At 43.2% G+C, this 23,660-nt stretch overlaps 1 protein-coding gene across 1 annotated transcript; it reads left to right on the top strand.

Annotated features, from left to right (window-relative positions):
* Positions 1 to 5,886: 5,886 nt before the first annotated feature.
* Positions 5,887 to 22,490, top strand: MANSC1 (MANSC domain containing 1). The gene is made up of 4 exons (XM_004468263.5): positions 5,887 to 6,192; positions 11,272 to 11,592; positions 13,989 to 14,129; positions 21,132 to 22,490. Exons 2-4 carry the CDS (start codon positions 11,370 to 11,372, stop codon positions 22,055 to 22,057), a joined length of 1,290 nt encoding a protein of 429 aa, XP_004468320.2. The 5' UTR covers positions 5,887 to 6,192; positions 11,272 to 11,369; the 3' UTR covers positions 22,058 to 22,490.
* The last annotated feature ends 1,170 nt before the right edge of the window (positions 22,491 to 23,660 follow it).

Genomic DNA, 23,660 nt, shown 5'->3' with positions numbered 1-23,660 from the left:
GGCTTGGAAATTAGAGGAAAAAAAACCAGAAAATTCTGATTCACATGTTAGGGTGCCTCTACGTTGGCTAAGACTTCTTAACTTCCCTTTAAACTGAATAAAATTTGGATAGGCTTCTACGTGACTCCAGGCCCTTACACTATCCAGGGGCCTGAGAAGTTCCTAACTAGGACGTTCCTTCTCTCCTCCTTCTGTCCCAGCACCTACAGACTCCAGGTGGCCTAATTAGAGCAAAGGGCAACCTTCTACACGAGTGGTCCTAATTGCAATCTCAATAACTCACTCACCCATCCCAATGGCCAATGTACCCATCCCTACCATCCTCCAAACCACTCCCCGCCCATAAAAAGCTTGCTGTACTCTGTTTTCTGAGAGCTCTACTCTGTCTCCCCTGCCATGGTATCAATGAAGAAAGTCATCTTTTCTTTTTCACATTGTCCGGTCCAGTTTTTGTTTTGTTTTATTTTCTTTGACAGCATCTTCAAGGAAAAGTGAATGCCCCTATAGTAGACTCTAGGTATTTTCTGGGTACTTGAGCAATTATTGACAAGCCACTCTGAAACTAGCAAAAAGCAAGAAAAGCATACAAGAAATACAAAAAATAAACTCTGCCAGTTTCAATGGGTCAAGGTCAGACTTGGGAAACTCTGTTGTTCTCAGAACTTTGTAACTCATTTTATATTTTTGTTTCATGAAATTTCAAGCAAATGCCCTTCATATATATAATCTATACATTTATATTTATTTAATAAATATTTTATTTGTATCTATTTTTTTCAGCCATTCAGGAGAGTTTATTTAGCTCTTCTAACTTCAATTCTCATTATATTAACATCTTGTAACATTAACGTACAGTTGTTCAGTTTCAAAGAACAATAATTTTATATATGTAATATTACCCATATGCATATTTCCCATGAGGTTTCGCTATGCTATATGGTCCCATGTTACATTTTTTAGCTTTCCTTCTAGTAACATCCATAAACTTAGACTTTCCCGTTCAACCACTGAATTTAAATCTATATTTATATAAATATAATCTCAGAAAGAGTATCAAATTGACTAATTTTTAAGTTCCTTCACTCAACTATATTATAGCATTTTCCTTATTTTACCTCATTTAATTTTCACAACAACCCTAGAGCCCATGAACAGATAATTTCCCAATGGTCACCCAATAGTAAATGGCTGTGAGACTACTGGCTGGAAAGCCCTCGGCTTACCTCCCAGATCTGCCCTCCTGGAGGGCGGGGAAGACGTGAGAGAGGAGATAAAGGGAGGTGGGGAAAATAACGCATTCTGGTTCTTGTTCCCCCTCTTCCACATCAAATTATATTTATTTTGGGTTCCATACTCTAATCCATACGGATGTGATGGCGTTTTTTAATGCTTCCCTTTGGCTGAACATTTCATTCTAAAAGGGATAGTCTGCCCATGGACTGATGAACAAATAAGTAAAATGTGGTTATCCATATAATGGGATATTGTTTGGTAGCAATACAGGAATGAGGTACTATAAATTTTACGACATGGATGAACTTAAGACTACATGCTAAGTGAAAAAGACAGTCACAAAAGACCACATATTATAGATTCCATTTATGTGAAATGCCCAGAAGAGGCAAATCTATAGCAACAGGAAGTAGACACTAAGGCTGGGAGGACTGCTAGAGGGTGGGGGTTTCTTTATTAAGGCAATGAAAATGTTTTAGAATTGACTGTGGTAGTGGTTGCACAGCTTTGTGAATATACTAAAAACAAATGAATTACATACTTTATATTAGATGAATGGTGGAGAATGTGAAATATATCTCAATAAGCTGTGATTTTTAAAAGGGCTGTTCTGAAGATAAAATGCCTTCAGTTACTGACTCAACATTTATTGGGAACCTGTAATGTACCAGGCACTTGCAAAAGACTAGGAATAAAAGATCCAACAAGGGAAACGGACTTGGCCCAGTGGTTAGGGTGTCTGCCTACCACATGGGAGGTCCCCGGTTCAAACCCCGGGCCTCCTTGACCCGTGTGGAGCTGGCCCATGCGCAGTGCTGATGCGCACAAGGAGTGCCCTGCCACGCAGGGGTGTCCCCCGCGTTGGGGTGTCCCCCGCGTTGGGGTGTCCCCCGCGTAGGGGAGCCCCACGTGCAAGGAGTGCGCCGCCCAGCGAGAAAGAAAGTGCAGCCTGCTCAGGAATGGTGCAGCCCACACTTCCCGTGCCGCTGCTGACGACAACAGAAGCGGACAAAGAAACAAGACACAGCAAAAAGACACAGAGAACAGACAACCTGGGGGGGAGGAATTAAATAAAATAAATAAATCTTTAAAAAAAAAAAAGATCCAACAAGACCCAGTCCCTAACTTTAGGAAGTTTACTGTCTAGTGACAAGAAAGCTATATGGGCATTTAAAATACAAGGATTCCCAGGATGGGGGTGGGTGAGGAGGGTTTTAGAAGTAGCAGACATTTGGGGATTGATGCCTTTTAGCACCCTTAAAATCACTTCCACAGTGAGCAGCAATCCGTGAACAACCTTTTCCCATTTACAAAGCACTTCCACATATACGACCTGCCTATAGAGTAGATACCACTTTCCTACTTTTATTTAGAGATGTATAGTGTATTCAGGGTCACACAGCTAGTAAGTGGTCACACAGCTAATAAAACCAGGACTCAGTTTTCTAAAACTCACTCCACACCAGCTCCTCCTCCTGGGTTCTTCACTCTATAGCCCGGCACTCCCGTCCAGCCAGTCTCCCCAGCAAGAAATCGGCTCACCCTCACCCTCACCCCCACATTCCACCAGTCATGGAGTCCGAGAGAGTCTCTCACCTTAATCTTTTTTCTATTTCCATGTCCCATTCATGGTCTCAAACCTTCTTTCACTTCTTGAAAGACAGAAGACCTCCAGCCTCGTCTCCTTCAACCTATTCTCCACATTGCTGGCATAGAGGGTTTTCTAGAATATTCCTCACCATCTAGAATGTTAATCTGGACCTGTCACTGTCCTGCTAAAAAATTTTCAATAACTCCCTATGGCTTTGGGATAAAGTTTAGCATAAAACGACCTCCTTGCTCTGACCCCCATCCTCTTTTCTCCTTTATGTACATAAGTACTCTTCCTGCCAGTCAGGGTGAAATTCCCAAATGATCATTGTTAGAGGCTTGCAAAAATTAACAAGCTGTAGCTCAGTTTCCCCATATGCTTTGGAGAAAGCCTAACCCCATCCCCCGCAAGCCTACGTGTCTAAGGCACTGGCATTTCCCCAGTGCCTAAGGCACCGCATTTCCCCACAGGTTAAACAAAGAAACCACGTGGAGACAGGAGCAAAGGGAGATGAAAACCTTCCCTACCTGGGTATCAGAGGGAGATAAAATCCCTATAGAACAAAGAAACAGCTGCTCCTGCAGCATTCCAAGAAACCCTAACTCCCTAACCCACTATCCTCTAGTCATTATCAGGGAAAATTTTCACCTCTAGGGCTTCCTATTGGTCCCTGCCCCTCACTTGGACCCTCAACCTCCTCCCACCAACTATCATTTCCCCTCGTAGGAAAGTTCTGTATAAATTCAACCCCCACCCCCCCTTCTAGGAGTGGGCTGAAATCTCTCTTCGAAGTCTGTTCTTCAGACCCCCTCTGTTGGAAGAGCTTCTCAAGAAATTTCTGCCTGTGGTCATATCAGTCTCCATGTCCCAGTAAGCCCTGTTTTTCTCCAACGGCCATGCTGTTTCCTCTGTCTGGGCTGCTCAGCCTTTTTCTCCTCTACCTGGCCTACTGAACTTCATTCTTCAAGATTTAGCTTCTACCAACTCCTCCCATAAATCGAATTTAGATACCCCTCCCTTGAGCTTCCTTAGCATCTTCTATCAGAACATTTATTTTTTTTTAAGATTTTTTATTTCTATTCCCTCCCACCCCCCCCCCCATTGTCTGCTCTCTGTGTCCATTCGCTGTGTTTTCTTCTGTGTCCACTTGCATTCTTTTCAGCAGCACCAGGAATCTGTGTCTCTTTTTGTTGTGTCATCTTGCTGCATTAGTTCTCCATGTGTGCAACACCACTCTTGGGCTGGCTGCACTTTTTTTTCATGCAGGGCAGCTCTCCTTGCAGGGCACACTCCTTGCGTGTGTGGCTCCCCTATGCAGGGTACATCCTGCATGGCATGGCACTCCTTGCGCACATCAGCACTGCGTGTGGGCCAGGTCACCACATGGGTCAGGAGGCCCTGGGTTTGAACCCTGGACCTCCTATGTGGTAGGCGGACACTCTATCAGTTGAGCCAAATATTCTTAACACAACCATTAATTCACTTGTCTGTCTCCTCCACTGAACTGTAAGCATCTTGAAAGTAGATCCTGTGTCCTGTTGTTTTTTATTTCCCCAGGAAGTGACTAAAACCAGTTTCCTGAATAAAATACTTTTTTTTTAAAACCTGCCTCCATATCAACAGTACTTCTATCTCAGGGGAAGAGGATCAAGAATCTTTTCAGGCAAGGAATAAAGTGATGATGGCCAAGATTTCTAATTTAAACACCTGGTTCATGTTAAATAGAAAAAAAGATCTTTAATCATTATTTTCATCATCATCCTCTATTCACTGTCCTAACTGGAAAAAAGCAAAAACAAAAAAACATCACTTCAATGATATCAGGTTCATTGTATCACAACCCTGAACCTGAAGTTTCTAAGTGAGGGAAAGGTCAATTTTGTGCCTACCATGGACTCCCAGTGCAGGGGGCTCCAAAGACAGTTCGCTATGCCCTGGCTCCGCAGATGGGTCATTTGCAGAGACAGAGGGCACACGTTCTTCAGTTTCTTGTTGCATCAGGGAAATCGCTGCAATGAGAAGTCACCCTGGAGCTTCCTTTTCTTCAGTGACCCTGGGGCATTACCAGAGTAGGTCACCCTCTGAATACAGCTGGTAGAGTTAGTTTCACACACTGCACCCTTGTTGGCAGGCATTCTGTGAACCTTTGCCTCCTGGAGCTATTGCTTAAAACTAGGGTGTAGCTGTTGGCCCTCGGCCTAAAACAGAGATGTACAATGGCTCCTGCTTTAGGCTTGAACGCTCCTTCACCCTGCCCAGGGCGGGATAAGGTCAGAGGTTTGCGCACTTGGCTAGTTAAGTGTCTGTGGTTTGGTAATGTTTCATTTGTTTGTGTGTATGTGGGATTAGGGGTGAAGGAGAGCAGTGATTTAGAAAGCCACTTCTCCCTAGGTGCACTGCCTGGTATTTTTCCATTCATTCAGTGAACCAATATATTAAGTAAATATTTACTGAGCACCTATCATGTACCAGGTACTACATTAAGTGTTGGGGATACAATGTTAGTAACTAGAACAGCCACGACTGTTTTCATCATTATTATCCACTCCTATACACAATAAAGCCGACAGAATCCCAAATGCTTTTCTTGAGGCTCGACTTGCACATAACATTGAACTCAAGACTTGCCAACCCCGAGGGGCCTTCATCCCTCCAATGTTCGACACAGGAATCACAATTCCCATAAACGTGCCCCAAATAGAACGCACTGGAAACGCAGCAACCTCAAGAAAATGCTCTCAGTAGTTGCCCCCGGGTAGAGCAACTAAGAGTCTAGGACAGAGGGGTGGGAGGCACTTACTCCTGCCTGTGTACATCTGGGGACCATTTGGACTTTTATACCACGTGCATCCGCACGGGCTCCGGGATCCGCCTGGGCTCCGGGATCCGCGAAGCGAGGCCGCGCAGCCGCAGAAGCCCCGCTCCCAGCCGGATCGCGCCCCCGCTCGCCGCCGCGCCCACGCCCGCGGCTCCGCGGCTGGGGTGCGTGGAGAGAGGGCGGCGGGAGCGCGCGGGGCCCTGGCCAGCTCCGCCGCCGCCGCCGCCCAGCGCCCGGGGCCGCCGCGGGGAGGGGCGCGGGGCCCGCCGCGGGTGCGGAGGCCGCCGCGCTCCCCTGGGCGGGGAAGCAGCTCCGGGTTGCGGAGCTCGGCGGCGGGAACGTGCCCTCCCTCCGGCAAACTTTTGGCGGCTGCGACGGAAGCAGGAACTCGCTCAGCGCCAAACGCGCGGGGCGGGCGCGGGCGCCGCAGAGCGTCCCCTGCCGTCCTCGGCGACACCCTCGCGCGGATTCCCGGGTCCTTCGCCGCCAGCGCCACGGAGCCGTCCCCGCACCCCGAGGGCCACCAGGGGCCGGGTCCTCTCGCCTCCAGGTAAGGGATTTCCGCGTGGACACCTGCAGGGAGATAAGCTTCCCTCCCTTCTCGGGGCCCAGGCTCCGGCACCTGCGGGAGCGACCCACCGCCCAGGCTGGGGAGGAGGAGGACTGAGGAGCCCTGCGTCGCTGCGGTTCCCGGAGGGGCTGTGCCAGGTGGCTCCGAGCACCTGCCACCGATGGCACTGCCTCCGCGCTGTCCTCAGAAGAAGAGGCGGAAAGGTTCAGCGAGCGACGGACATTGCCTCAGAGGAAGGGAAAATGTTGCCTTTTTATTTTTTCGTGCGTGATTGGTCTCCTGTATTCACTATTGACCCTGCTAACTGTATAATACTCGGCGGGGTGTGTGTACAATTGCAGACGTCTTGATAAATGAGAGTATACTTTTATGCTGGGAGAAAATCTCCCAAATTTGACCTAATTATGTTTAAGTACGTTTATTGTAAGCAAGAATTAAAGCTCGGGTGCTTCCTCTGCCTCTCACCTGTGCCCTTTCCCCTCTATCGTTCGTTCAACACGATTCAACTGACTTTTGGATCTTTAAGGCCTGAAAGCATATTATATCATAACGGATTAGAAGAATCGATTCACCTAATAATTATTGGGTGTCTTGAATGAGATAGACTCTTCAGTGCGTCTAGCTGTCCAGGCGCTGTAAAGATGCTCCATACCGAAAACGCAGTCCGTGGAAGGTTCCCCATCTCCTTGCACAGATCAGGTTTCCTTCCAAGAGCTTGAGGAACAGCTATGTCAGAATCCATTCAGAGTAAAGTAATGGCCTGGTTTTTTTTGTTTTGTTTTGTTTTCCTCTTTTGTTTCCCTAGGTTTAGAAAAAGACTTGCAAAATGTGAGAGCGTAATAAGTAACTCGTGCCCTGGGATTCTTAACCTGGGGAGTCTGTGGATACCTAAGGTATCCATGGATAGAAGTCAGGAAGTCTGAGTTTTCTGTAATCTCAACTGAAATGTAACATTTCTCTCAAGAGGAATGTAGGCAACAAGCCACGGAGTATTAGTGGTATCTGTGATATGCCACCAGTAGAAGTAACAGATACTTTCATATCATGTTACTTGTTGCAAATATCTCCAAATATTATTTGCACTCAATGCTACTTCACAAGTAAGGCAGTTATTAGACATGCCACTTGTCATTTAATAGTTTATTGAAGCATATATTATGTAACATTTATTTAACTGAAAATGAGGATACTTATGGGATTTATCTCATCAAGATTCTTGTAAAGATTAAATGATGTTTGTAAAGTGTTTGGCAGAGAGACTGGCACGTGAGAAACATTCAATAAGTGTTATTTTATTGTTCAGAAAAGTTGGATGTAATGTACATAGTTTACGTTAGGGTTCACTGTATGTAGTTCCATGGGTTTCAACAAAGACATAATGTCATGTATTCACCTTTACACTTTCATACAGAACAGCTTCACTGCCCTAAAAATGCCCAGTTTAACCTATTCATCCCCCGCCCTCTCCCCACTGGTGTAGACCTCAGAATGTCAATTTCTCCCCACCTGGCATTCCCAGCCTCTTTGGAGTGAGTGAGCACTCAGTTCAAGAGAGCATTCAACCACAGGCGAGCTGTAGGTGCAGGGCACCAAGGCCTTAGCTCCCTCACGAGGGTGCGATGAGAACTGGAAATCTTTGGGAATGGAGGGGCCTTGTCTTCCGGGAAGGATTCAGTCTCCTTATCATTTAAGGCACTTCCCAGGAGAGTGTGTATAGCTCAGTGGTTGAATGCCTGCTTTGCATGTAGGAGTTACCTGGTGGGTTCAATCACTGGTACCTCTTAAAATAAAATAAAAGGAACTTTCCACCCAATGACCGTTTAACTTAGTTATTAGTATTTTTATTATCTTCGATGAAATTCTTTATATGTTAAAAAACAAAAGTCAATGAAAACCACTGATCTTTTTATTATCTCTCTAGTTTTTCCTTTCCAGAACATCATATAGATGGTATCACACCATATGTGGCCTTTTCAGACTAGCTTCTTTCACTTAGCAGTAAACATTTAAGGTTTCTCCATGTCTTTTAGTGGCTTGATAGTTTTCTTTTATACCACTGTATGGATGTACCACAGTTTATCCATTCATCTATTGAGAATCTTGGTTGCTCCCGGTTTTTGACAATTATGAATAAAGCTACTATAAATATTTATGGGCAGATTTTTTATGCAGACGTAAGTGTTCAACATACTTGGGTAAATAACTAGGGCTGTGGTAAGACGGTATTTCTCTTGATAAGGAACTGCCAAGCTATCTTCTAAAGTACCATTTTGGAAACAATGAAAGACTTCCGGTTGCTCCACAACCCTCACCAGCATTTGGTATTGTTGGGTTTTTTGGATTTTACCCATTCCAGTAGGTGTGCGTAAGTACCTCATTGCTCTTTTAATTTTCAAATCCCTAATCACATATGATATTGAGCATCTTTTCATATGCTTATTTGTCATCTGTATATTTTCTTTGATGAGGTGTGTGTTCAGATCTTTTGCCCATTTTTTTAAAGTGTTTTTGTTGTTGTTGTTGAGTTTTAAGAATTCTTTGTGTATTTTGGATACAGGTCCTTTTTGAGATACATATTTTGCAAATATTTTGCCCAGTCTATAGCTTGTCTTTTCATTCTCATAACAGTGTGCCTCACAGAACTTTTGGTGTTGAATCTAAAAAGTCATTACCAAACCGAAGGCCATGTAGATTTTCCCCTGTATTATTTTCTAAATTTTTATAGTTTTGCATTTCACATTTAGGCCTATGATCTATTCGATTTACTTTTTGTGAAAGGTATGAAGTCTGTGTCTGGATTCATTTTTATTCACGTTGTCTCTTTCTTCTAGCACCATTTGTTGAAAAGACTGTCTTTTCTCCATTGAATTGCCTTTGCTCCTTTATCAAAGGTTGAGTTGAGTATATTTGTGTGAGTCTATTTCTGGGCTCTCTATTTTGTTCCATTATGTATTTTGTCTCTTCTTTTGCCAGTACTATTCTGTCTTGACCACCACAGCTTTGTAGTAAGTCTTTAAGTCTGGTAGTGTTAATCCTCCAACTTGGTTTCTTCTTCTTCAATATCATGTTGGCTATTCTGGGTCTTTTGATTTTCTCTATAAACTTTATGTTAACCAATAACTCGCTGGGATTTTGACTGGGATTGCTGAATCTATAGATCAAGTTGGGAAGAACTGACATCTTAACAGTACTGAGGCTTCTTATCTGTGAACATGGAATATCTCTCCATTTCTTAGATCTTTGACTTCTTTCATCGATTTTATAAATATGTGTTCTTTAAACTATTGATAATTATATTTCAATATAACTGGCTTCCTTTGTAATCCAGTATATTTCATTTTACCCATTTTTAAATGTATAAAATTTCTCCCAGGAGAGAACTCAAGTTTCTTCAGACTACCAAAGCGATTCATGACGAAAAAGGGTTAGAGAACCTGTGGTTCTGTGCTATACCATCATTCAGTGAACAATTGCATTCTGGAAAAATTAGGGTGGGTGGGTGAGGACAGTTTCTGGTATTGCCTTGTCAGTTACCAGTGGTGGTGGTATTGCACACCTTTTGACTTTTCTGGTTTTAGGGGTGTCATAAAGAATGTTTATCCCTTAACTTTACCTCAACTGAGCCAGAATATTCTCCCTGCTAATTGACTAATCCCTAAAATTAGATTATTAGAGTTTTATGTCTCTGATTTGATCCTTAAGGAGAGGCAGCAACAAGAAAGGCAGTCTCAATTTCCTCATCTATAAAATGAGGGAAATAATAGCTTTTTTGCAGAGCTGGTATAAGGGCTAAATAGGGTACTATATGTAAACTGCTTAGCATAATTCCTACCACTCAGTAGGCGATATATAAATGCTAGCCGCTTTACTGAGAATCCTATTATCACTACATCTTCAATGACTAGAGAGCTTGTGTACTCTCTCCTCTTTTATCTGGTTTAGAGAGGGAGGAAGAGAAAGGATTCTAACACTCAGAAGCAGGCCTATTATTTTTACCTCTTCCCTCACAGACACCGGTCTGCTTTTAAGCATTGATGAGATATTATTTGTGTTGTGCTTATTACTTCTTTGTCAAGTGTTATTGAGAGATTGTCTCAAACCTATCAAAAAGTGAAATGAATTTTTAAAAAGCATTTTTTTAAAACTTGTTCATTTCTGTCTTTTCACTCTTTTTTTTTTTTTTTTAGGAGATACTGGGGATTGAACCCAGGACCTCGTACAGGGGAAGCAGGTGCTCAACCACTTGAGCTACATCCTCTTCCTTCACATTTTTTTGTTTTGTTTTGTTTTTGAGGTACTATGGGCCAGGGATTGAATCCAGGACCTTGTATGTGGGATGCTGGCACTCAACCACGGAGCCACATTGACTTCCCTGAGTTGGTTTTGTTTACTTGTTTTTGTTTGTTTGTTTGTTTTTTACTTTTTTTTCTCTCCACTTCTCCCCCCCCCCACCCCAGTTGTCTGTTCTCTGTGTCTATTTGCTGTGTGTTCTTCTTTGTCCACTTCTGTTGTCAGAGGTACGGGAATCTGTGTTTCTTTTTCTTGCATCATCTTGTTGTGTCAGCTCTCCGTGTGTGCGGCGCCATTCTTGGGCAGGCTGCACTTTCTTTCACGCTGGGCGGCTCTCCTTACGGGGCACACTCCTTGCATGTGGGGCTCCCCTATGCGGGGACATCCCTGCGTGGCAGGGCACTCCTTGCTGTAGGGGCACCCCTGCGTGGCATGGCACTCTGTGCGTGCATCAGCACTGCACATGGGCCGGCTCCAAACGGGTCAAGGAGGCCCGGGGTTTGAACCGCGGACCTCCCATGTGGTAGACGGATGCCCTAACCACTGGGCCAAGTCTGCTTCCCTGCTTGTTGTTTTTGTTTTTGTTTTCAGGAGGCACTGGGAACTGAACCTGGGACCCCCCATGTGGGAGGCAAGAACTCAACCACTTGAGCTACATCTACTCCCCCATTCACGATTTTTATTGACTCAAAGAAAAGTGTGTTTCATCCCTAGGTTTATTAAAAGAAACAAAAACTCATAATTTTCTGTTTTTGCTTTTTGTTTTAGAGAGAAATTCCATCTCTGTACAATCCTCTTGAAGCAAACTAAGACCAAACAGAGGGTCATCCTTGACATTTGAAGACCAAGACTAAACTGAATTTAAGATGTCCTTCTGGGAAGAACAGCATTTGACTTATACTTTTGCCGTAATTTGTTTCCTGACACTAAGACTGTCCACCAGTCAGAATTGCCCCGCTGAGAGTCTAGAAGATGTTGTCATTGACATCCAGTCATCTCTTTCTAAGGGAATCAGAGGCATCGAGCCCATACATACCTTAACTCAAGAAGATTGCATTAGTGTTTGCTGTTCAACAGAAAATATATCAGGTAAATAATAATCCCTTGGCATCCATTCATTCCGTGCATTATCTGACACTAGTCGCTGATTGATGTAGCTGAATAGTTTCTGCCAGTGATTCTTAATGAAATAGAAAGGAGGGTGACAGCATCACTGGGGGTATTTATCCAAAAGTGTGCCTTTCCTTCCCCTCCCCTAAGCTGAATCAAAGTTACTGATGAGTGTGTGTGATGTACCCCTCAGTTGACTATTACAAAAGAAATGGAGAACTACTGGTGTTATGATCTAACAGGCATGTAGAATAGAACATTGAAAACAAAAATCCTATTTAAATGCTTAGCCACCACCATCGGGGGTATCGACATACACTGTAATACCACCCCCACACACACACACACAAAGTTTAAACAGGGAAAGGGAGTTGAAACAAAATTCTAAACTTGTCCCTTAGGAAAATCAGCATTTGATTTTTAAGTGGAAGCAGAAAACTGCCCTTCATCTCCCTCCCCGTAGTAGTAAAGAGTTGTTTATGAAGCCCCTGGCCACTAGGTAATTGCCGCTTCTAGGACTCCAAGGGCCATGGAAACTGTTTAGACTGACCCATTTCCATGTCGCAGAAGGGAACCAAAGCCCGGAGGGTTGAATCATGCCTTTTCATACTTCAGTCTCCAAATCCATGAGCCAAAAAGGAAAGTATATATCTAAGTGAAACAATAACCATTTTTAAATTTTGTTTGTGACCCTATCCTAGTTTTCTAAAGGCAAAAAGCTAAATTATGGAGTGCCAAGCCCCTTGCTAGGTGGTGGAAAGAAAACAGTGAGTAATATGGACAAGACCTTACTGTCAAGGAGCGTAGAAGCACTAGTAAATACTGGACTATTGAGTCTTACTTGACCTACTAACCAACTAAATCAGATGTTTATTCTTAGCTTTTTACTTATTTTTTCTTCCATAATGGTTTTCTCAAAATGGACCCTTTATAGAAGTAATATATGGAATTGTAGAGTTTTAAAAATTTCTAGTTTTTCTTTTTTTTTTTCTGGTTTTTCTTTAAATGTTGACCTCAGCATTTCTGTTAAGTAGATACATGACCTACAAACAGGACTGAATGTGATAAGTGCGTGGCAACGTAGGAAATCCTGCATTTCTTCCCAGTTATGTAATGCATTTAGTTAAAAACTGAGATGTTGCTGCTTCATTTTAAAGTGGAAGTATCGTTACTACTTTACTGTCAGCAGGGGGCCCTGTGGGTCTCAGTCAGCGGTTCTCAGACTTTTTCCTCACTTATGGAGCAATCGTTTGAGCTCTTTAGAGTTCATAAAGTACTTTGATTATTTGTGATGGCCAGGGACTCTAGAAAAACACACATAAACGCAAAGGACACAAAATTTTGCATACAATTTGGGAGGCTGTGGACCACCCTGTACCTAATTGCAGAATTCCCACACCACTGGGAGAGGACAAGCTGGGGTGCCTCTCTTGTTCCCTGGGTGGAAGAGAGATGGCGAAATGAAACCCCTGCAGAGGTGTGAAGTCGTTTTTCCCATGGGGGAGTCAGAGGTGGTCCCTGACCATTGCCTAAAGAGAGGAGGTGGTGTGATGCTTGACAGATCATTTCAATAATGAGCCTATAGGCCCCATAACTTCAACCTGCCTGAGGGTAATATCGATCCCTATTTTAGTTCAAGGGTCACAGGTCAAGACCTTTATACCAGATTGAGGCCAAAGCCAACTCTAGGCCATGATGAATACAAAGAAGAATTTCTACTGGACAAAGAGAAAAAGAAAACAAAGCCAGAAAAGGAAATTTAGAGTGAAAAGGAAGCAAAGTAGAAAAGCAAAACTGGTATGGAAGAGGGCAAAATGGGAAGGAAGAACCAAAAGGAGATTGGTACTGATGAAAACAGAACAACATACTTCTATTCCATATGCCACTGAGATTCTTTGTGGAAGGAGGCATAATATGTATGAAGATTAATTTACTGACCCCATCCAATAAAACTGACTCATAACTTTATCAGTGTACGGGATGCCTTCAGGATACAAGAGATATATGAAATTGTTAGAGTTCAGTCTACTTCCTAAGGTCCAACTCAGTTGTTGAAGTCTTGCAGAGATTGAAAAGTCAGGATTTTTATGTATATTTTGATGGGTATTTTGGTAAATGGACTGCTTATTTCTAAAGAAATCCGTGTGCTATTAAAAATTGAACTTGACAAAGATTAACTCAGATTTTCAAATTCAATGTCTTTAGAAATGGCTTTCAGTGATTAAACAAAGGAAAAGGAAATGATTCAGCAGTCAGCAAGCAAATGAACAAAGGTGTTTGTTTTGGACACCAGCATAAGTGAAGTTCTTCCTGCTTGCCATACTCTGTAGAAAATATTGTTACAAAATAATATTTATGAAAACCTTTCATTGCAGGGAACAAAGCATGTAACCTGATGATCTTTGACACTCGAAAAACAACTAGACAACCCAACTGCTACCTGTTTTTCTGTCCCAGTGAAGAAGCCTGTCCACTAAAACCAGCAAAGGGACTTAGGACTTACAGGATAATTAGAGGTAATAAAAAACGTTATTCTTTTTCTCTTGTAACTGGAATTATTTAAAGATGTGGTTTAGAGGAAAGATTTTCTACGAAAGAATAAAACTACCAGAAGGGAACATAAACATAGAGGCACACCAGAAAAATCTCATGATTTAAAATTCAGTTTATTAACCAATTTTATCCTCAATGAAACACCTCTGAATGATAGCGTATCTTTGTGTGTTTTGCTTTTGTTTTACTTTCGTAAGAGTTACATAGACCTTCCATGAGAGTATTTTTGAAACATCTCTTCAGAACAATGTTGGCAACATTGGAATACATTTAAAGATATCCTGGGTATCAGCTATGAAAGGGTTAAGACCCATGTGAATATATTAAGTTCTAGTATGCTACTTTTAGGTTACAATTATTTTATAATCATACTTGAAATCACTTTCACTGATTTTGTTTTCTAGATCTATAGGGACACTCATTTGACAAATATTTATTAAGCACCTACTATATGCCAGGTGTTGGAAATCCAGTCTCTGTACTCATGGATCTTACTTGTTAGTTCAGAATTCAGGGAAAAAAAAACTTTTAAAATTAAATAACTACTAGGTATATCTTGGTGAGATTTTGGCTTGTTAGTTTTTCATAGGATAGGATGAAACACTTTCAGTCTAAAATTTCCTTTTATTTAACTTTTAGAAAGTTTTTGTCATTCTGACCTTAACAACACTTTGTTCACTTATTCAACAAATAGCAACTATTATATGGCACCTACAAGGTGCCAAGCAAGGTTTATGCCCTGAGGATATAACACTGAGCATTTACAATAAGGTTCTCACTTCTGGGAATCTATAGGAACACAATAGCCATGATAAATAAAGATAGAATATAGTCAATGTAGAATATAGCCAGTGCAATGTAGAGAATTGAAATAGGACAATATAATAGATCGTCGCTGAGTGGACCCTTTCGATCATGTGAATAGGGGATGCATCTGTGAAGTTATCCCTAAACTGAGATCTGAATAGCAGAAAAAGCCCAATGTGAGAAGATTGTGGGAAGACCCCTCAGGCAGAGGAAGTAGCGTGTTCCAAGCCACTAAGGCAGAGTGATGTTGGGTTGTTTGAAGAGCCCACCAGTCCCACTGGGACTGAGACATAGTGAGCAGAGGGTTATTTGAGAAGTCAGAGAGGTAGGAAGGGCCGGGTTGCTTGTCAGGCTGCGTAAGCCAGGATGTGACCCTTTTATTTTCAGGGTGGGATGGGAGGCTGCTGGAAATCTTTAAGAAGGCGTGTGAGATGGTGTTTTAAAGGGGATTTCTCAAAGCTCCGTGTGGCTGCCCTGTTGTGAACAGACAGTGATGTGGCAGTGAGAGCGGAACACAGAGAGCCTGGTTAGCCGAGGGGGTGAGATCCAGGAGAAAGATGATGGAGAAAGGTGGGTATGGGCCTTTTCCAGGCAGAATTGGCAGGATGCGGGGGGTGGGGAAAGAGGTGCTGCGGTCCAGTCCTGGTGTTCGGCTCGAGCAGCTAGGTGGATGGTGGCACCGGCCAGTGCCTGGAGGAAGATTCGAGGAGAAGCAGTTTTAGGGCTTGGAAGTGCGGCGGGGTGGAGGCTTCTCTTTTGACGGCTTGAGCGGGAAGCACCTTAGAGAACATAGCTGTCCGGGGCACCTGGATGCCAGCTCTGCTTTGTCCCCCGCGAGAGGGTGCATCTGAGTTTTGTTCATCAACCAGGGAAGCCCGACGTATCAAACATTCCCTTACATAGGAGCATGACACGCAGATTATTTGTGTAAATTCCTCTAAATTAAGCTCAAGGATAAAAAGACCATGGCCCAGCACAAACGAGGCCCCTCAGAACACTTGAGACCTGGCCTCGTGTGGATGGCGTCATGCCCTGCTCCGCCCTTTGCAAAGCCGCCCTTGTCCCATGTGGCCGCTTTGCTTCCTGCGTGTAAATGACTCAGCTGCAGACCCTCGGAGCTGCGGTGTGGGCGTGGCCTCTGCCTGTTCTGATCACCTGGAAACCTGCAGAGCCTGGTAGACCCCGGGGGTCCCCAGCAGGGCTGGGTCTCCTCATCCCAGCTTCCACGGGCAGGGCAGGCCTCCTCCAGGAGCTCCCGGAACTCAAAAGCGGAGCTGTCACCTTCCGCCTCTGTCTTCTCCCGACCTGGTCTTCATTCTGTCCTCTCTGCCACATTCATCATTTAGTGCTCAGGTCTATAAACTCTTTCACAATTGAGGCAGAATGTTAAAGAAATTATAGTTAATTACTCCAGTAATTCTACTTCTGAAAAAAACCATACAAAGGAAAAAACATCAAGAGGGAAAAAAGGTTTTGACAGTAGCCATTACTGTAGTAGTTTAAAAAGTGAGAAAACTAGGACTGTCACAAATGACCAGGTGTCAGGGAATGGCTGGGTAAATTATGATGGATCCACTTGAAGGAATATAATGCAGATGTTAAAAATATTTAGTAGGAGGAGCAGATGTGGCTCAGTTGAGCACCCACCTCCCACATGGGAGGTCCCAGGTTCAGTTCCCAGGATATCCTGGGGAAAAAAAACAAAACAAGCAAAACAAAAAATCCAACTCAGGGAAGCTGATGTGGCTCAGTGGTTGAGCACCAGCTTCCCACATATGAGGTCCCAGGTTCAAAACCTGGTACCCAGTACCTCAAAAAAAATTTTTTTTCAGTAGGAATTAATATTTTTCCCTAAAAGTTCAGGTAAAAACAAACCAGGAAGCAGATGTGGCTCAAGTGATAGAGCTCCTGTCTACCATATGGGAGGACCTGGGTTCAATCCCTGGGGCCTCCTGGTGAAAAAGAAGAGGAGAAAGCGTGCCCACATGGTGAGCCAGTGCCCGTGTGAGCACCCGCGTGGAGAGCCAGTGCCCGCACAAGTGAGTCACGCAGCAAGATGATGATGCGACAAAAGAGAGACAAAGGGAGAGTCAAGGTGACGCGCAGCAGAAACCAGGAACTGAGATGGCACAGCTGGCAGGGAACCTGTCTCCACATCAGGAATCTTCAGAATCAAATCCCGGTGAATCCTAGAGGAGAAAAAATGAGAAGACAACACAGACAGCAAAAACAGCAGGATGGGAGGAGAGGAAAGGGGGAAATAAATAAATAAATCTTTTTTTAAAAAAAAGTTTTTCAATTACATGAAAACTTATTTTAAAAATATATGAAAATGTTAATAATTGAAATATGTTGATAGAAATTATAGTTGCATTTGTTTTCTGGTTTTCATAATGCTCCTCTAATGTTAATTGCCTTTATAATGCAGGTATAAATGAGGAACTATGTGATAAAGATTCTCTCCAGTGAAAATGGGGGAAGTGAAACGTGGTGAGGGCATAAACCTTTTTAAGGGAGAGTGTGAAGGTAAGGGGGTAGAAATAGAATAAAATAGTTCCTGTGGCAGCCAGCAGGGGTGGCACTACCCCAAGCTGTGCCTCGTTTAGGGGCAAAGTAGGATCAACCCTGGACAATGTGCCCTGGACAGTTTATAGCTACAAGATGTTTACAAGTTATGTTTATAATTCAGGGAGTGTCTATTCAGGGAGTATAATTAAGGGAGTATCTCTCTGTGTTGATGGATTGAGATGGCCCCATTAAAAACGAATATCTGCCTCATGTCTGGAATGAAATTAAATACAGATACCTGTTTGGTGGTTTGTTTCTGGATGAACTCTCTTTTTAACTAATTGACTAATAGGTACAAACCAAAGGTTTTAAAGATGACAGCGGGCTCTCTTCATTGCAGCTTAGTATTATTTCATCCTCTTTTTTGCAGCCTTGTGGTTTGTGTCTACCAAGGACTGGAAGAACAGGAGAATTCAGAAATAGAATAAATTAGGAGTCTGTTTGCTCAGCTGGTTTCAAGTGATAGGTATTCCTAATTTTTTCACTCAGCGAAGTCACTTGAAAATAAAACTCAAAAGAAAAGTCAAAGGCACTGGGCTGTTCCCAGGTCCCTCTGTGGCTCATCTCTGTGTCACCTGGAGAAAGCACCACGCCTCATTGGCAAATAGCACTGGGTGAAGTGAACAGAACAGGTGTGGAGGCTCAATTTTATCAAGAAATGGGCCTAGCCCTGGTTTTGCTTTATTTATGAGCTCCTGTTCTATTTGTGAGAAAGAAAATGTCTGTTTTGACCATTCTTGTCAAACGGCTTTAAGTTCTGATTTCACACACAACACAGAGCATGTGTTTAGTCGTCTTTTTTTTAACTTTGAAAGTAAAATACGTTGAGTCCTGCTCTTTTTATTTATTTATTATTATTTTTTAAAGATTTATTTTTCATTTATTTCTCTCCCCTTCCCCCACCCTCCCAACCTCCCAGTTGTCTGCTCTCTGTGTCCATTCACTTTGTGTTCTTCTGTGACCGCTTCTATCCTTATCAGCGGCACTGGGAATCTGTGTTTCTTTTTGTTGCATCATCCTGCTGCGTCAGCTCTCCGTGTGTGTGCAGCGCCACTCCTGAGCAGGCTGTGCTTTTTTTTTCACGTGGGGCGGCTTTCCCTACAGGGTGCACTCCTTGCATGGGGGTGATGCTCCCCTATGCAGGGGACACCCCTGCATGGCATGGCACTCCTTGCACGCCTCAGCACTGCACATGGGCCAGCTCATCACATGGGTCAGGAGGCCCTGGGTTTGAACCCTGGACCTCCCATGTGGTAGGCGGATGCTCTATAAGTTGCACCAAATCTCCTTCCCAAGTCCTGCTCTTTTTAAAAAGCCCTGATCCTATGAGTATAAGTGCTGTTTATCTCACAATGAGGCTATCTAGGAATGGAATATATCACTCTGTAGCAAAAACTGTCCTTCTCGTTGTTGAAAGAAACAGGAGTGTTTGGTATTCATATCCTTTCTAGAATAGAGTACTATATCCAAGAGCAGGGGTCAGCCGGCCATTTTTGTAAAGAGCCACACGGTAAGTACGTTAGGCTTTTCATGGCTGTGTTTAAGTTTTGGGGGGCATTCAGTCTCTGTTCTATCTACTCACCTCTGTCCTTGCAGCCCCAAAGCAGCCATAGCCAACATTTAAATGAATGAATATGGCTGTGTGCCAAAAAAAAACCTTATTGGTGGGCATTGAAATGTAAATTTCATATAATTTTAAAATGTCAGAAAATATTCTTTATTAGTATTATTTTTTCCCAACTATTTACAAATGTAGAAACCATTCTTCGCTTGCCAGCCACCCCAAAACAGGTGACAGGCCAGATTTGGCCTGCAGGCCATAGTATGCGGACCTCCCTCCTGGATGGATTAATAAGTGTCAGTTTTCAAGGACCTCTTAGGGGTGTGACGCTTAAAGAATAGGCAAAAAAATGTTAGTAATCTGAGGTTGCTGCTTGTATTGGTCAGCCAAAGGGGTGCTGATGCAAAATACCAGAAATTGGTTTTTATAAAGGGTATTTACTTGGGGTAGGAGCTTACAGACACCAGGCCATAAAGTATAAGTTACTTTCCTCACCAAAGTCTGTTTCCACATGTTGGAGCAAGATGGCTGCCAAAGGCTTGAAGGTTCAGGCTTCCTGGGTTCCTCCCTTCCAGGGTTTTGCTTCTTCCTGGGCTCAGGGTTCCTCTCTTCCCAGGGCTGGCTTCTCTCCTCTGTGTTCTTAATTCCCAGGGTTCCAACTTAAGGCTTCAGCATCAAACTTCAATATCAAACTCCAACATCAAAAACCCTCAACTCTGTCCTTTGCCATGCCTTTTATCAGCAAGGGGTGGGGACTCAACATCCTAATGACATGGCCCAATCAAAGCCCTAATCGTAACTTAATCATGCCCAGGTTCAGACCAGTTTACAAACATAATCCGTATCTATTTTTGGAATTCATAACTGTCAAACTGCTATACTGCCAGATCTCTTTGTAAGGAGAGAGGATACTGAGGCAGTGAAGGAAGAAAAGGAGAACGGGGCAAGAGAGAGTGAGCCAGTGAATGCTATGGAATTCCTCTGCTTCTTTCCTTGTGTTTTCTGCAATTCTGATCTAAGCGAAACAGACAAGTAATAGAGAGAAATTCAAATTATCATTCCCTGTACCTGGTTACCTTAACAAGTCTTTTTGAGTTGAGCTGTGGTAGGGTACTTGTGGTTAAGTGAATTTACAGACATTTGATAAGGAGAAGGATCTGAGGCTGCTTTCTCTTTAGCAGGAATCAAACTGATTTTTCTGCTCTTTAGGTCAGCACTCTAGCAAACTTTCTAGCACGTCGTGATTTCAGACATTAGTCCCCTTATCCTCATAACCTGAGTTATTGGCTCTAAAATTCTAGTCTCTGAGCATCAAAATCAAACATGAAACCATGTGTCCCTGTTTCTTGATTGACAGGTGTCATCAGCCTTCTGCTGCTGCCTTGGCCTCCGTGTCCTCAGACGAGGCCAGACCGTCCTGGCTCCCTTTTCCTGCTCCCTGTCAAAGACCACCCACCAGGGACTCCATCTCCTTTCCTGACCCCGGTGCTCATTTTCCCATGTCCTCTGTACACTCATTCTGATTTGTCTGCCCGCCCGCCCCCCCCACCTTTCCTATAGATTACTTGCTTCCCCATGTGCCATCTCAGTTACAGTTGTCATATCCTGTGGGGGCTTGTGCCTCCCCAAACCTTCTCCCTCCCTGTCCTCTTCCAGCCCACCTCACCTGGCCCAGCTTTCTTCCCTGGCCTTGATCCCTTACCCAGCCTCATCTCCCTAGACCTCCTGTCGAGCTCCTCTTTGCTTCTCTGCTTTGCTGCTCCCACGTCCTCCTCAGTTTGCTGGGTCCTCCTCCACACACTTCTCTTCTGTCCCATCCCTCTAAAAATAAATCTCAGCGTCATCTGGTGAAGAGGCGGTGTTAGGCAGTTCTGACTTAGCAATTGTATTTTTCCATTCTGCACACATCTTAATGAAATCACAAACATCAAAAGTCTGAGGATTTATTGAATAGGCTGCTATATTTGCAGTTTCTAACCTACCTTAGCATGGAAATATTTAAGTCTTCCTATTTTCTTTACATTTTTAGATTTTCCACCTTTGACCAGAACTGGCTGGCCAAATCAAAAGTTAGCCCAAGAAGATTACCCCTCACGAGGCCGATCTTCACAACCGATCCCTTCTGCTCCCTCCTACCTGACAGGTGAGTCACAGCCTGCAAGGGGAAAAACGCTTTCTCAGGAGGTTGGAGCCTCAGATCACCTGGAGAAACAGGTCAAGGTTGATCATGTGACTACGCAGTTCCCTGTTTATAAAGAAAAAGGCCATTCTCAGAGTCTGCAGTCTTTCCCGGAACAAAAAACAGCTCATCTACCAACTAAAAATGGGAGCGCATCCCTGTCGACAATGGCTGCTTCCTCTCCACGTACCATCTCGTCCACTCCGAAGCCTGCACTTCTTCAACCCACCAGCCCTGCAGTGACACCCTCTGCGACTTCTCAACCACAGGAGGCTCCGACACCTCACCCTGCAGCGACGCTCATTTCTCAGCCTCCCTCAACCCTCACTTCTACAATATTTACACATGCTGTGGTTACTCCCCAAGCTAGCACTACTATGGCAGCTCCAACTACCATCTTTCAGGCACCCACAGACTTGAAAGTCACCCCAGAAACAGTGCCCCCTAGAGAAACCCTTAGCCCGACTTTGAGCAAAGGGGATGCTTCCAGCTCTGCAACACTTCTGTCGTCAAGTGTGGATTCTTCCGCTACGAATAAAACTGCCTCCCAGGGAAATGGGAGGGCTAGTCCCGGTGGTTCCTTGCTGAGCAGTGTTCCAGGAAGTCAAGCTGGCCTTCCGTTTCAAAAGTGGCTCCTCGTCGGGAGCCTGCTTTTTGGCGTTATGTTCCTGGTGATAGGCTTTGTCCTTTTGGGTAGAATGCTCTCAGAATCCCTCCGCAGAAAACGTTACTCACGACTGGATTATTTGATCAATGGTATCTACGTTGACATGTAAGGGCAAAGCTAGGTATCTCTTGAATTGTTTAGCAACTAGTAGCCCAAATGCATGCTTTCTGCTAACTCACTGATCTTAGCAGGAGATTGTATTTTGAAGGCAGGAAAATGCCCATTATCACTTTCTGTTTGTGTGTTTTTTGAGGAGGAGGGAGAAAAGGGAAATACGAGTGGTCTGTCTCTAAAATTATTAGCTGAAAACAAAGCTCTACCTAAAGTAATAATATATAATTGCTGTATGAGATGAAGAACTCAACTGACTTCATGCACCGAAAAATGGTTAAGACTTTTAGGGTCCAATTCATTAATATTTCTGTGTGCAGATAAAGTTGCCTATTTATGATATTAATTCTAATGGGTTCACTTTCTTTTTATGTGAATACCAATAAAATTTATTCCAGATGTATTTACTTCCAATTAAACATTTGAATAAATGTTTTGTTACTCAGTATTGTTCTTGTAAGTGACAAATCCAGCTGGATAATTTTCAACTTATTCCCATCAGCAAAATGATTATATGATGAAACTATGAGTTCCAAGTCAAAATGACAAAATCCTTTTTCCCCATCAATGAGCCAAAGGTTTCCTTTGGGAGAATTCTAGCACAGTATTAACCCACGTGGAGACAATGATAAATCATTTCTGATAAATAGCCAAATAAACTTTGGGTCTATTCTAGTTAACTTTTTCCCCCCCAAAACAGGTAATTTGGACATTTTCTAAACTTGTACCAAGTTTAAAATGTAACAATATTTATAAATCCTTAGCCAAACTTGATCAGCAGTCAATTTTAGCTTGATTTGGAGCAACATTAGCTATAATATATAGCAATTAAGATTATTATTAAGTGATTCATATGCCATAATTATATTGGTTTTTTAAGTTTCTGAGAAATGCTTTCAATAAAGTTTGCCAGACAAGTTACAGGTGGCATAATGAAGAGTTCAGGAGGCTACCTGGGGTCAGTTTGACTTACCTTTCTGGACTTAAGTGTGTTTATAGCTCAGCAAGAAGATTGGTCTCTTCCAGGTTTTTAGAGAAAATTGGAATTCAGATGCGGAGTTATTGAAATGAACAGTAGAGGGCAGTAGCCAGTTAATACATCTAGCAGTGAAGACAAATGTGGAAAATGATAGAAATGAACTTTCCTCTTTCCTCCTGCCCCTCCCATCTCGTGCCCCCCCGCCCCCCCCCAGGTTTACACTAAGCTCATAAAGCATGTGAAGAGGAAAGCTGGTCTGTTGAAAATACTGCTTTTCAAAAATTTTCCAACTTAGCTTAAGACAAATCTCCAAGGGGTTTACATAAGCTTTAAGTAGGCTGAATCAATAAAACCATGAGTCAACTTAATTTAGCAAGTATTTTTTGAATTTCCACAAGTAGGCCAGAATCAGATTAGTAACCAAGTGCTGTGGAATTTAAAAATTCTTCCTCTCTTTGTTAATGGATTCGGGTGGTGTAAGTAAGGCTTTCCCCTGGTTCTCATATAGCTCTCTGTCCACCTTGCTACGATCTTTCTTTTTTTTGTTTTTGTTTTGTTTCATTTTTTTTTTTTTTGATGTTTCATTAAAAAAAATGAGGTCCCCATATACCCCCCCACCCCC

This window comes from Dasypus novemcinctus, chromosome 20 (genome assembly GCF_030445035.2).
Source record: "Dasypus novemcinctus isolate mDasNov1 chromosome 20, mDasNov1.1.hap2, whole genome shotgun sequence".
Taxonomy (NCBI): Eukaryota; Metazoa; Chordata; class Mammalia; order Cingulata; family Dasypodidae; genus Dasypus; species Dasypus novemcinctus.
The sequence above is the reverse complement of the archived record's forward strand: the minus strand, read 5'-3'. Positions and strand labels throughout refer to the sequence as shown.

Bases quoted from the DNA above. Each gene is read 5' to 3' on its own strand.
- MANSC1 (XM_004468263.5), top strand. From the start codon at position 11,370: ATGTCCTTCTGGGAAGAACAGCATTTGACTTATACTTTTGCCGTAATT. The intron at 11,593-13,988 runs GTAAATAATAAT...CTTTCATTGCAG, and splicing joins TTCAACAGAAAATATATCAG to GGAACAAAGCATGTAACCTG. The intron at 14,130-21,131 runs GTAATAAAAAAC...TTACATTTTTAG, and splicing joins GACTTACAGGATAATTAGAG to ATTTTCCACCTTTGACCAGA.